Source organism: Amblyraja radiata, chromosome 2 (genome assembly GCF_010909765.2).
Source record: "Amblyraja radiata isolate CabotCenter1 chromosome 2, sAmbRad1.1.pri, whole genome shotgun sequence".
Taxonomy (NCBI): Eukaryota; Metazoa; Chordata; class Chondrichthyes; order Rajiformes; family Rajidae; genus Amblyraja; species Amblyraja radiata.
The window spans coordinates 8,786,297-8,799,210 of record NC_045957.1 but is presented as its reverse complement, the minus strand read 5'-3'; the positions used below and the strand labels follow the sequence as shown (position 1 = coordinate 8,799,210).

Sequence of the window (12,914 nt, the reverse complement as noted above, 5' to 3'; positions counted from 1 at the left end):
AATGTACAGAGCCATTGGGAAAGGCAGGGCAATGGGACTGCCTGAATTAGTCAACAACAGCATCAGTCAGTGGGCAACCCACCCACACCAATGGACACTGGTCTTTGAACAACACCCACTCCCCTGAGCATAGCTTCTGCTTTGGCGCTCCAATGCAAGTGGGCCATTATCTGCTCATCTTGAACTCAATGTCCTACTGTGTTGATTTGACATTTAAGGAGATGTTTGGGGCAAGTTTTTTCACTCAGGGGTTGGTTAGTGCCTGCACTGCCATGGGTGAGGGTGGAGGCAGATACGATGGTGGCATTTAAGAGACTTTTGGATCGGCGCATGGAAATGGAGGGATAGGAATCACATACGGGAAGTGATTAGTTTAGCTTGACATCATGTTGGGCACAGACGTTGTGGGCTGAAGGGCCTGTTGCTGTTCTGTACATTCTACGATTCAGCCAAAATTTCTCCCTCATCCATTGCCCAAAGAGACAATTATTGGTTCATTGACTGATTGCTGTTTGTGGGAATCTGGGCGACTGCAAATTAGCAACCAGTGTTTGTTTCTTTACGCGGGTGGCCACTCTTTGATTGTTGGTAAAGTGCATGCGGGTTGACGAGGGTGGGAGAGCGGAGGGCTTGCTGCTGTCTAACGGTGCTCTTTCCGCCGTGTGCAGGGTGATGCAGTGTAAGTACAAGCGGATCGGCTGCCCGTGGCACGGACCCTTCCATGAGCTGACGGCTCACGAGGGGGAGTGTGGCCACCCCACCAAGACCGGCAACGAGCTGATGGAGATCCTGGACGAGATGGATCAAAACCACAAGAAGGAGATGCAGCTCTACAATAGCATCTTCAACCTCCTCAGCTTTGAAAAGATAGGATACACAGGTAAGGTGAGCCTTGTTCTTCCGCCGCCCAGTCTGAGGCCCTAGGGCTTCACGAGGAGAGGTGCTGGACACCGGGAAGCTCACAGGATCCACCCCTAACCCGGGGTGAGGGTGAGAGGAGCGGGAGTGGAACAGGAGCAGGTTGGGGGTGGGGGGGGAATCATGCCTCGTCCGCTGGTCAATCGGGTTCCTCACTGTGGCAAAGCCCAGGAGATCAGGCTGCCTGCCCTTCAGTGCCCTCATTATGAGCAGCCTGCTGTACATCAAACGGCAGCCAAGGGCAAGTGTTCGGGGTTGCTGGTGGTGGGGAGAGATGTCCGGCTTAAAGCAAGGAAGGTGAGGCAAAAACGCAGTTGGCCCACGAGCCACACCCACTGGGACCCCGTCTCAAACCCACACGCCCGCCTAGCTTAGGTTCACCAATATTATTTCACACAAAGGGTGGTGAGCGTATGGAACAAGCTGCCGGAGGAGGTAGTCGAGACAGTTACTATCACAACGTTTAAGAAACATTTAGACAATTACTTGGGTAAGATAGGTTTAGTGGGATATGGGTCAAACGCAGGCAGGTGGTCCTAGTGTAGATAGGGCATGTTGGTCGGCATGGGTAAGTTGGGCTGAAGGGCCTGTATCACGTTGTATGACTATTATTGTTACGTGTACAAGGTACAGTGAAAAGCTTTGTGATACATGCCATCCAATCAGATCGGATAAAACTACACATAGATACAAGCAAGTCACACTCCAGTACAATAGGTAGGACAAAGGGGAAGATACAGAGTGCAGAATTTAGTTCTCAGCATTGTAGCGCATCAGTTCCACAGACAAAGTCCAATGTCTGCAATGGGGGGAAATATAAATAGATCATTGAGAAATGGTGCTATGCTTACATGTAGAAGAGATCCCAAGAGTAGAGCAACTGTTTTGGAGGACAGTAGATCCTCTCTGGGAAGAGCATGCAAAGAGCCGGCGCCATCTTTTCATGTACTTTGTACAAGAATATTGTGTTGCTGAATGTGATTCCCTGCTCTAGCTGATTTCGATATCTACCAAAGTTATTCTCTCGTACAATAACAGGTGGTTAAAGTTGTCTCCTCACCCGATGGTGTCTCTGACATTACCCAACCGTTATTATTGCACTGAGGGCTCCTGTTACATGACGGCATCTGTAGGGAGCAGGCAGCATATCCATTCATCTGTGATCTGTTATATCACTGGTTGTAACTCACTCCGAGGGTTTGGAGACTGCTGTTAGTAATGGACCTTTCAGTCATTATAAATGCATGGGATTCATTTCAAAGCCACAGCTTCTTAAAAGCAAGACACACACGTATTGGCACTGGCAGCAGGAGCAAGAGCAAATGTCAGTACAAGTGTATCTTTATTTAGCACTTTTATATAGTAAAACACCCCATAGTTGGAATTTGGACAGTGTCAAAGGATACAGCAGAGTCTAGATCAATGGGACACTGGGACATGGAAATGGCAGATGGTCAAGTCTGGACTAGTGTGCAGTCGCACTTTGGGATGTCAAGTGCAAAAGGGAAGGACATAGGAGATGGCAGGACCTGAGCGAGGAGCACTGATTTACAGAGAGATCTTGGGGTGGGGTCTGTAGCTCCCTGAATGTGACAACACAATTGGATATGGCAGTAAAAAAGGCACATCACACACTTGCTCTTGATTGATCAGGACGTCGCATGTGGAAAGCTGTATTAAAATCTGGCTAGGTAGTGCTTGGACTAATGGTGTCCCATTACAGGAAGGATGTGGAGACTTTGGAGAGGGTGCAGAAGTGGTTGACCAGGATGTTGCCTGGATGAAAAGGTATCAGCTACAGGGAGAGAGGTTGCACAAGCTTGAATTGTTTTTGCCTGGAGCGTCAGACGCGGTTAGGTTTATCAAATTATGAGAGGCTTAAATAGTGTAGAACAATCTTTCCCAGGGTGGAATTGTCAAAAGACTAGAAGGCATATATTTAAGGTGAGAGGTGAAAAGTTTAAAGGAGATGTGCATGCAAGTTTTTGTTTTACACACGATGCTGGTGCCTGGAATGCACTGCCAGGGGCAGGGGTGGTGGTGGAGGCAGATACGATAGTGGTGTCTAAGAGGCTTTAAGGTAGGCACATGGATATGCAGGGAATGGAGGGATAGGCATCATGTGTAGGCAGGTGGCATTAGTTTAGATTGGCATCATGGTCAGCACAGACATGGTGGGCTGAAGGGCCTTGTCCCTGTGTTGTACTATTGTATGTAATCTCCACATAAACAGTGACACCCTCATGGCCTTCCTTGAAGACTGTTTCTTACAAATTTATTTTTGTGTGTAGTGGAGTCAGAGTCATATAGCGCAGAAATAGATCCTTCGGCCCACCACTGATATGCTGCCCTTCATGTCCTTCTACAGTAATCCCACATTAGGACCGTATGCTTCTATGCCTTGCCTATTTATTTCTGTCTAAATGCCTCTTGAATGCAGTGATTGTATCTGATTCCACCATCTCCACAGATATCTCTCTCTTTCTCTCGCTCTGTTTCTCTCTCTCTTGTTCTGTTTCTCCCTCTTTCTCTTACCCCCCCCTCCCCCTTTCCCCTCTCTCTCCTCTTATCTGATTCATGAGGATATTTCCTATGCATTGTCAGAAAGCTTCCCATATTCGCTGGACATAATCTGCATTGTGGACGATCTTTTCTGTGAATAAGCAAAGGATGTATCCTCAAGGAATGGGATGGGGGGGTGAGAGTGAATAGGGAATGGGATGGGAAATGGATGTGAACAGGGAATATGGCCACAAGAAGTGGACAAAAATTAGGAATGGGGCTACAAGAGTGAACGGGGATGGGGGCCAAATTGTGGAATGGGATTCGATGAACAATTGGAAAATGGGAGTGAACAGTTGATGGGATGGGGGGGTGGGAGGGAATAAGGAATGGGAAGGGGGGGGGGGGGGTGAGAGTAGGCATTATGTGGTGTGGGAGCAAATGGGGAATGCAGTCAAGGCAAGTGAAAGTCAGTGGAAACTAGGGCCAGGGATGTGGAGTGAATGGACAGGGATAATGGATAATGGGTCGACAGGGAGAGTGACCACACAGGGAACACGACCATGCTGAAAGGGCAGCAGAGGAAGGGCACAGAGCCATGCGGGTTGGGTCAAAGACTCTGTTCCTCCGGATCTGTGAGCCAGTTTTCATTGAACTGTCGCCACACTGCTGGTTTCTTCTCTGGGCATCTGTCTGTCCGTTCGTACAGAGATGGCGACATTCCACATGCACACACGATGGCTTAAAACACCAGTATCAGAGAGAGGGACCTCTTTGAAAGCATTTACCAACTGGAGATTTTCTTGCCCTGTCCTCTGCCTCGCTTGTGGCTTTGTTTCTTCCACACTCACTGGTGCACGGGAATATACAGACAATTACTCTCCCAAAACCAGGCATGGAACACCAAGGCAGTACTGACTCAAGGAATCCCTCTCCTGATCGACTAGGGAACCCAGATTAAGGAACAAGGAACTGCAGATGCTGGTTTACACCAAAGATAGACACAAAGTGCTGGAGTAACTCAGCAGGTCAGGCAGCATCTCAGGAGAGCATGGACTTGACAAAAACAATTGACACGCATTAAGAGTATTGGCACATCTTCAATTAGTCTTGAGGCTGGTTTTGAGTGTCCAGCATCTCTCTGCCTTGGAAGGAGGTTAAAACCGTCACATTATGGTTAGAACAATTCTCACACGGTAAACTCACAGATTAAAATGGGATGGTGTGTTAGTGGGTGGGAGAGCGATGGTGATGGAGGGAGAGAGAGAGAGAGAGAGAGAGAGAGAGAGAAAGAGAGAGAAGGAGAAAGAGAGAAAGAGAGAGAGAGAAGGAGAGAGAGAGAGAAGGAGAGAGAGAAAGAGAAAGAAAGAGAGAAAGAGAGGGGGGGAGAGAGAGAGAGAGACATCCCTGAACATTTACAGGGAGAGGGTGGCAGAGGGGTTGGGTGATCTCTGAAGCAGAGGGCTGAAGGGGTAGATTGTGAAGAAAGATGAGGGATGGGCTTGGGAGCAGGGCAGGTGGCTCCTGTGGTGTGTGATTCATGGACTCCCAGAGTAACGAGGCCAGGATGCCACTGCACTCTCCCCACTGTCCTTCCATTCAGCAATCTGAACCCATACAGCACCCTTCCTTAGAAAGTGTCCGCAAGCAAGCATCCCCATCACCACTGCCATATGCACCGGTGTGTGTAGCTGGGAATTGGACAGGGCGGCAGGGTTATATACACAGTAAACCCGTTGTTAAAAGCACAGGCCAGGACTGAGGATCCCACACTCCCCTCTCCTCACACAGCCGATGGGTATATTCGGGGAGCTTATTTACAGTTTCATCAAATTTAATGCATTGTTTTCGCTCAAAATGTAACTGGTTGATCTTTACTCACACAGGAACCGATTTCTGCAGTCAGACATGTCACAAAAAAGGTAGGACAGCTATACCCGATTCCTGGCGGCATAGACAACTGTAGCCCTGCTTACAGCAGAACCCAGAGGTGTCAGTCTCTCCCGGGGAGCGAGCCAGAGTGGGCATTAGGGGGGGGCACATTCCCCAGTATCAGCATGTGATCAACTCCCCCAGAGACTGTCATCTCTAGCTCTGTTTCCATCTCTCTCTCTCTGTCTCTCTCTGTCTCTCTCTCTCTCTCTCTCTCTCACTCTCTCTCTCTCTTCTCCCACACCATCACTCCCTCCCACCTTGTGAATTCTCCAGTACGGAGTCTATTCGGCAGCAAGCGTATCATGGTTTTGAGACTACAAGTCAAACAGAAAGGTTAAGGAAGTTTCTTGGTTTCGGACAAGAAGGAGCAGTGTTTGAGAAGAATAATTTTCACAACGGCTCTTGACAGAAACTGAGAGTTTGTGTGACAGGGAATTTAAATCAACTAATCTCAGCTGAAGAGTAAGAACATTTAGTTCTTTCAGTGACAGGTTAGATGGAGGACAATGGTGAGATGAGTAGTGAAAAATGAACAGGTTACATGGAATCTGAAGCAAAACACAAAATGGTGGGGGGCCTCAGCGGTCCAGGCAGCATCCATGGAGGGAATGGACAGGTGACGTTGCGGCTTAGGATTCTTCATCTGGACAGACCCTTCATCAAAACTCTTGATCGGGTCAGTCCAGTTCAAGTGTCTCAACCTGAAATGTTGTCTGTCCATTCCCTCCACAGGTGCTGCCTGACTGCTGAGTTCCTCCAGCACTTTGTGTTTTGTTCAAGACTTCCAGCATCTGCAGTGCCTTGTGTCTGCATAGAATCTTAAGATGGTGCCTGGTGCTAGCCCAACCTTCACTTGCGCTTTGCAAGCCTAACTCTCTTTGCTTGGTCTTTCCCCATATCTTTTCAACACTTATCCAGTCATAGAACTGTGCTGCATGGAGACTGGCCCTTCGGTCCACCTTGTCATGCTGACCAAGTTGGCATTCTGGGACACTCCCATTTACCGGAAATTGATCCCTATCCCTTCAAACCCTTTCTACGCATATATTTATCCAAATGTTGTTTAAAGGTCATAATCGCGTCTGTTTCTATAGCTCCCTCTGGTAGTTCATTGCAGATACGAACTACCCTCTGAGTATAAAGGTTGCCCCCGGGGTCTCTTTCAAATCTCCAGTGTGGTCTCACCAAACACTTGTACAGCTGCTGCATCATGATGGCCCAACCTTTGTGTCGACTTATAGTTAAAGCAATGGTTTCTGTCGGATTGGACACTGCAATAGTAAAATGGACACGCATATCATGAATGGGGCAACACGAGTAGACAGGGTGGTGAGGAAGGTGTGTGGTATGCTGGCTTTCATCGATGGAGGCATTGCCTACAAGTAGGTACATTATGTTACACTTCTACAAAATGTTGATTAGGCCACACTATTGTTTTGTTGAAGTCAGTCTCTCCCGGGGAGCGAGCGAGAATGGGCATTGGGGGGGGGGGCACATTCCCAGCATCATCATGGAATCAACTCTCCCAGTGACTCAGTTCTGATCGCCACACTACTGGGAGGATGAGATTGAGCTAGAGGTGGTGTCAAAAAGGTTCACAAGGATGTTGCCTGGTTTGGAGGGTTTGAGTTCTACAGAGAGATTGGATCAGCTGGGGCTGATTTCCTTGCAGCAAGGGAGACTGAAAGGTGAGATGAGAGAGGTATTTAAATATATGAGAGTCATATACAAGGTAGATAGGTGGAGTTATGGGCCTGTCCCACTTAGGTGATTTTTCAGGCAACTGCCGCAAAATTTTCAACATGTTGAAAATTTTTCAGCGACAGTGGCGGCAATTTTTGGTGTCGTAGGTTGTCGCCAGGTGTCGTAGGTGAATTCCATTAAAGCTAGTCCCTGGCAGTAGCCTAACGAGCCCCCTAAGTGGGACTGGCCCATTAGGGATGTCTAAAACTAGAGCATGAGAGGGGAGGTCATTTATAGGGGATCTAAGGGCCAAATGTTTCACACCAAGAGTCGTAGGTATCTAGAATGAACTTCCAAAGGAGGCGGAGGCAGGAACAGGAACAGCTTTTAAGGGGCATCTGGACAGGTACCAGAATGAGCAGGGATAGAGGAACATAATGTGGGATTAGTGTAGCTAGACATGATGGCTGGCATGGATGCGCTGGGCTGAACGGCCTGTTCCTCTGCTGTGCAACTCTGTGATTTAGGATCCAACTGGTGATGGTGCACAAAAAAGCTGGAGAAACTCAGCGGGTGCAGCAGCATCTATGGAGCGAAGGAAATAGGCAACGTTTCGGGCCGAAACCCTTCTTCAGACTGATCGGGGGCGGGGACAAGAAAGGAAAAAGGAGGAGGAGCCCGAAGGCTGGGGGATGGGGAGGAGACAGCAGGGGGACTGAGGAAGGGGAGGAGATAGCAAGAACTAACAAAATTGGGAGAATTCGATGTTCATGCCCCCAGGATGCAGACTCCCCAAGCGGAATATGAGGTGCTGTTCCTCCAATTTCCGGTGCTGCTCGCTGTGGCCATGGAGGAGACCCAGGACAGAGAGGTCGGAGACGGAGTGGGAGGGGGAGTTGAAGTGCTGAGCCACCGGGAGGTCAGCGTGGTTATTGCGGACCGAGCGGAGGTGTTCGGTGAAACAATCGCCCAACCTACGTTTGGTCTCACCGATATAGATCAGCTGACATCTAGAGCAGCGGATGCAGTAGATGAGGTTGGAGGAGATGCAGGTAAACCTTTGTCGCACCTGGAACGACTGCTTGGGTCCTTGAACGGAGTCGAGGGGGGAGGTAAAGGGACAAGTGTTGCATCTCTTGCGGTTGCAAGGGAAAGTGCCCGGGGAGGGGGTGGTACGGGAGGGAAGGGAAGAATTGACAAGGGAGTTATGGAGGGAGCGGTCTTTGCGTAAGGCAGATATGGGGGGAGATGGGAAGATGTGGCGAGTGGTGGTGTCACGTTGGAGGTGGCGAAACTGACTAAGGATTACTTTTTGTATGTGACGGCTGATGGGGTGAAAGGTGAGGACTAGGGGGACTCTGCCCTTGTTGCGAGTGGGGGGGATGGGGAGAGAGAGCAGTGTTGCGGGGTATGGAAGAGACCCTGGTGCGAGCCTCTATGGTGGAGGAGGGGAACCCCCGTTCCCTGAATAATGAGGACATTTCAGATGTCCTGGTGTGGAACGCCTCATCCGTGGAGCAGATGCGGCGTAGACGGAGGAATTGGGAGTAGGGGATGGAGTCCTTACAGGAAGCAGGGTGGGAAGAAGTGTAGTCCAGATAGCCATGTGTCGATAGCCTGGTGATGGTGCGTTCAGTTCAGAGCCTTCTATTTTATGAAGGACGGTAATGGCTTGGAGAGGGTGCAGAGGAGATTACTTGGAATTATCCCAGCACAGGGGACTGGGAAGTGATGTTTGTTTTCCTTACCGCAGATTAAGGAGAGATATTATACATGTGTTTGGAATTGTGATGCTTTTTGATAATGAGATTGTTTCTCATGGTGGTTAGTCAGTGACCAGAGAATACTGGCCAAAGGTGACAAGCAAAAGAATCGCAGTACAACGACATTTTGTACACTACGAGCAGTTGCAGTCTGGGATTCACTGCCAAAATGACAATGCAAGCAGACCTGGCAGCAAAGAAAGAAATGTAATAAATAATGATAACTCTCGATTTACAGAGCCACAGTGAAAGGAGAGGGCTGAGGGGTGGATTTGAGAGCACTTCAACAGAGAGGGCATTTCCAAACAGCCTCCATTGTGGTGAGATCCTCACTGAAACTAGAATGGGTACATGACAGCTTGAAGGAACAGAGGTGGCACACATCTGTACAGCACTGAGGTTTATTTCTCTGATATCAATCACCCACAAAGAAATAGGATCCCCCGGACAGTCCATTGACAGAAAATGTCCACCTGAAACTCAATGGTAGACAAAAATGCTGGAGAAACTCAGCGGGTGAGGCAGCATCTATGGAGCGAAGGAAATAGGCAACGTTTCGGGTCGAGACCCTTCTAGGGTCTCGGCCCGAAACGTCACCTATTCCTTCGCGCCATAGATGCTGCCTCACCTGCTGAGTTTCTCCAGCATTTTTGTCTACCTTTGATTTTTCCAGCATCTGCAGTTCTTTCTTAAACCTGAAACTCCGATAATCTGCTCTCTGATTGTTTGGAAATACCGCTGGGTTTAGCATGTGGCTCATCAGGTGATGTTCCCCACACTCCCATTAAACTCACCATGGCCCCGTTTCCACACTGTTTAAGCTCTCCGGGACCCCATTTTCTGCACTACATTTGCAGTTGCCAGACCACTGTTTCCGCACCTCATTGGACATGCATCTTCTCCCTCCTCCCGTTTCCTGGGTGTGTACATTATCAACGGAGGCAAACAGCAGATGCTGCAACTCTGGAATTAAACAAAGAATGCTGGAAATACTCACTAGGTCTGAGGTCATTTGTTAGGAGAGAAGTGTGTTTACATCTCGGGTCAGTGGTCTCTCTGAGGAAGGACATTCCTCGACTAATTTGAGGAAGGACATTCTTGCTATTGAGGGAGTGCAGCGTAGGTTTACAAGGTTAATTCCCGGGATGGCGGGACTGTCATGTGCTGAGAGAATGGAGCAGCTGGGCTTGTACACTCTGGAGTTTAGAAGAATGAGAGGGGATCTCAGTGAAACATATAAGATTGTTAAGGGCTTGGACACACTAGAGGCAGGAAACATGTTCCCGATGTTGGGGGAGTCCAGAACCAGGGGAGTGCAGAACCAGGGGCCACAGTTTAAGAATAAGGAGTAAGACATTTAGAACGGAGACGAGGAAACACTTTTTCTCACAGAGAGTGGTGAGTCTGTGGAATTCTCTGCCTCAGAGGGCAGTGGAGGCGGGTTCTCTGGATGCTTTCAAGAGAGAGCTAGATAGGGCTCTTAAAAATAGCGGAGTCAGGGGATATGGGGAGAAGGCAGGAACGGGGTACTGATTGGGGATGATCAGCCATGATCACATTGAATGGCGGTGCTGGCTCGAAGGGCCAAATGGCCTACTCCTCCACCTATTGTCTGTTGTCTATTGCTGCCTGACCAGCTGAGTACGTACAGCTTTTTGTCTTGTTTTTATTTGAGGGGTTAGCAAAGCAGCTTAAAATTCTCTTTCAGATCTGATACAGTCTAAAACACATAGAAATGCACTTTATACCCCAGGTGTTTGCCTCACTTACTTCTACATGGAAACCTAGAGCTGTATTGTGTGGAAACAAACCCTTCAGCCCACCTTGTCCATACCAACCATGTTGCTATACTGGGGTAATGCCACATGTCTGAATTTGGCCCACATAGCTCTAACTCCTTCCTATCCATATATCTGTCCGAATATCTTGTAAAAATCATAATTGTATCCGTGTCTATAGTTTCCTCCGGCAGCTTGTTCCGGTTACAGTCAACCTTCTGAATGATAAAGTTGTCCCTGAGGTCCCTCTTAAATCTCTCTCCTCTCACCTTAAGCCTATGCCCTCTAGTTTTAGAATCCTCTACCCTGGGAAAAAGACCGTGTTCACTTTATCCCCCTCATGAACTTGTACATCTCAATAAGATCACCCACTCAGCCTCCTACAAAGTCCCAGCTTATCCAACCTCTCCCCATAAGCCCACAAGTCCAGGTAATATCTAGGCGGGTCTCTTCTGCACCCTTTCCGATTTTTGACTCATAGAAAAATGAGAAGATGAGGGAACATAAGTTTGATTTAGTTTACTGTCACACGTACTGAGGAACAGTGAAAAGCTTTTGTTCCATGCTGACCAGTCAGCGGAAAGACAATACATGATGTTGGGCAAAATGTAACATTCTCTGCTGATCTATTACATACAGGGACGTTACAAAGAGGTGTCTGATCTTTTACCAGCTTGGTTAGTATGACAGCTCTAAGCATATAGACGCCAGCTTATCCATTGTCCAAAGCAGTCTGTGCCTTAATTCAGAGCGAGCTTTAAAATGATGTTAGAGCACTTGGATTTAGTGGTTACTTTACCAGACTCGTAACCCAAAAGCATGAGTTTGCCCATTTGAAGATTTGACTGTTTAAAAAGTAGCAGATATCAGTAAATGTGTTTGTAAAGTCTCCTCAACAATCAGCAATGGGTGCAGAGGGTCAAGGTGGAGATGGGTAGATATTTGCTCAGGGAAGGTGCCAAGGGATGGACTGAACAGGAAAGCAGACTCAAGCCTCTCCCTGTGCCTGTTCCCACCCGTCCCATTTCCATCCTGTCCATGTCAGGCTCCTTGTTGCTTTGCTAATTCACCCCCAGACTGTCACCCAGCACAGCAGCAGTGGCAGCTCACTCTTACACAGGCATTGACTCAAGCCTCTACCCTCTATTTATGACCAATTCTCTGTTTATACAAAGAGGACATCTGGTGAGCGTTTGACGGCACTGGGCCTGCTGTACCGGCTGGAGTTTGGAAGGATGAGGGGGAACCTCATTGAAACGTACCGAATAGTGAAAGGCTTGGATAGAGTAGATGTGGAGAGGATGTTTCCACTAGTGGGAGAGCCTAGGACTAGAGGTCATAGCCTCAGAATTAAAGGACGTTCCTTCAGGAAGGAGATGAGGAGGAATTTCTTTAGTCAGAGAGTGGTGAATCTGTGGAATTCTTTGCCACAAAAGGCTGTGAAGGCCGAGAGTGGATATTTATGGCAGAGATAGATAGATTCTTGATTAGTACAGGTGTCAGAGGTTATGGGGAGAAGGCGGGAGAATGTGGTTTGGAGGGAGAGACACAGTGCCCTCCATAATGTTTGGGACAAAGACCCATCATTTATTTATTTGCCTCTCTACTCCACAATTTGAGATTTGTAATAGAAAAAAAATCACATGTGGTTAAAATGCACATTGTCAGATTTTAATAAAGGCCATTTTTATACATTTTGGTTTCACCATGTAGAAATTACAGCTGTGTTTATACATAGTTCCCCCCATTTCAGGGCACCATAATGTTTGGGACACAGCAATGTCATGTAAATGAAAGTCATGTGTAGTATTTTGTTGCATATCCTTTGCATGCAATGACTGCTTGAAGTCTGCGATTCATGGACATCACCAGTTGCTGGGTGTCTTCTCTGGTGATGCTCTGCCAGGCCTGTATTGTAGCCATCTTTAGCTTATGCTTGTTTTGGGGTCTAGTCCCCTTCAGTTTTCTCTTCAGCCTATAAAAGGCATGCTCAATTGGGTTCAGATCGGGTGATTGACTTGGCCACTCAAGAATTGACCATTTTTTAGCTTTGAAAAACTCCTTTGTTGCTTTAGCAGTATGTTTGGGATCATTGTCTTGCTGTAGAATGAACCGCCGGCCAATGAGTTTGAGGCATTTGTTTGAACTTGAGCAGATAGAATGTGTCGATACACTTCAGAATTCATTATGCTACTACCATCAGCAGTTGTATCATCAATGAAGATAAGTGAGCCAGTACCTTCAGCAGCCATACATGCCCAGGCCATAACACCCCCACCACCGTGTTTCACAGATGAGGTGGTATGCTTTGGATCTTGGGCAGTTCCTTCTCTCC

General features: G+C 47.9%; 1 protein-coding gene across 1 annotated transcript in view; it reads left to right on the top strand.

Moving 5' to 3' along the window:
- Window positions 1-12,914, top strand: part of cyhr1 (cysteine and histidine rich 1) — a 121,453-nt gene that overhangs the window by 99,221 nt on the left and 9,318 nt on the right. Inside the window, exon 3 of the mRNA XM_033041886.1 lies at window positions 669-880. Within this exon, the coding sequence (XP_032897777.1) occupies window positions 669-880 (212 nt within the window). The remainder of the gene's footprint in view (window positions 1-668; window positions 881-12,914) is intronic.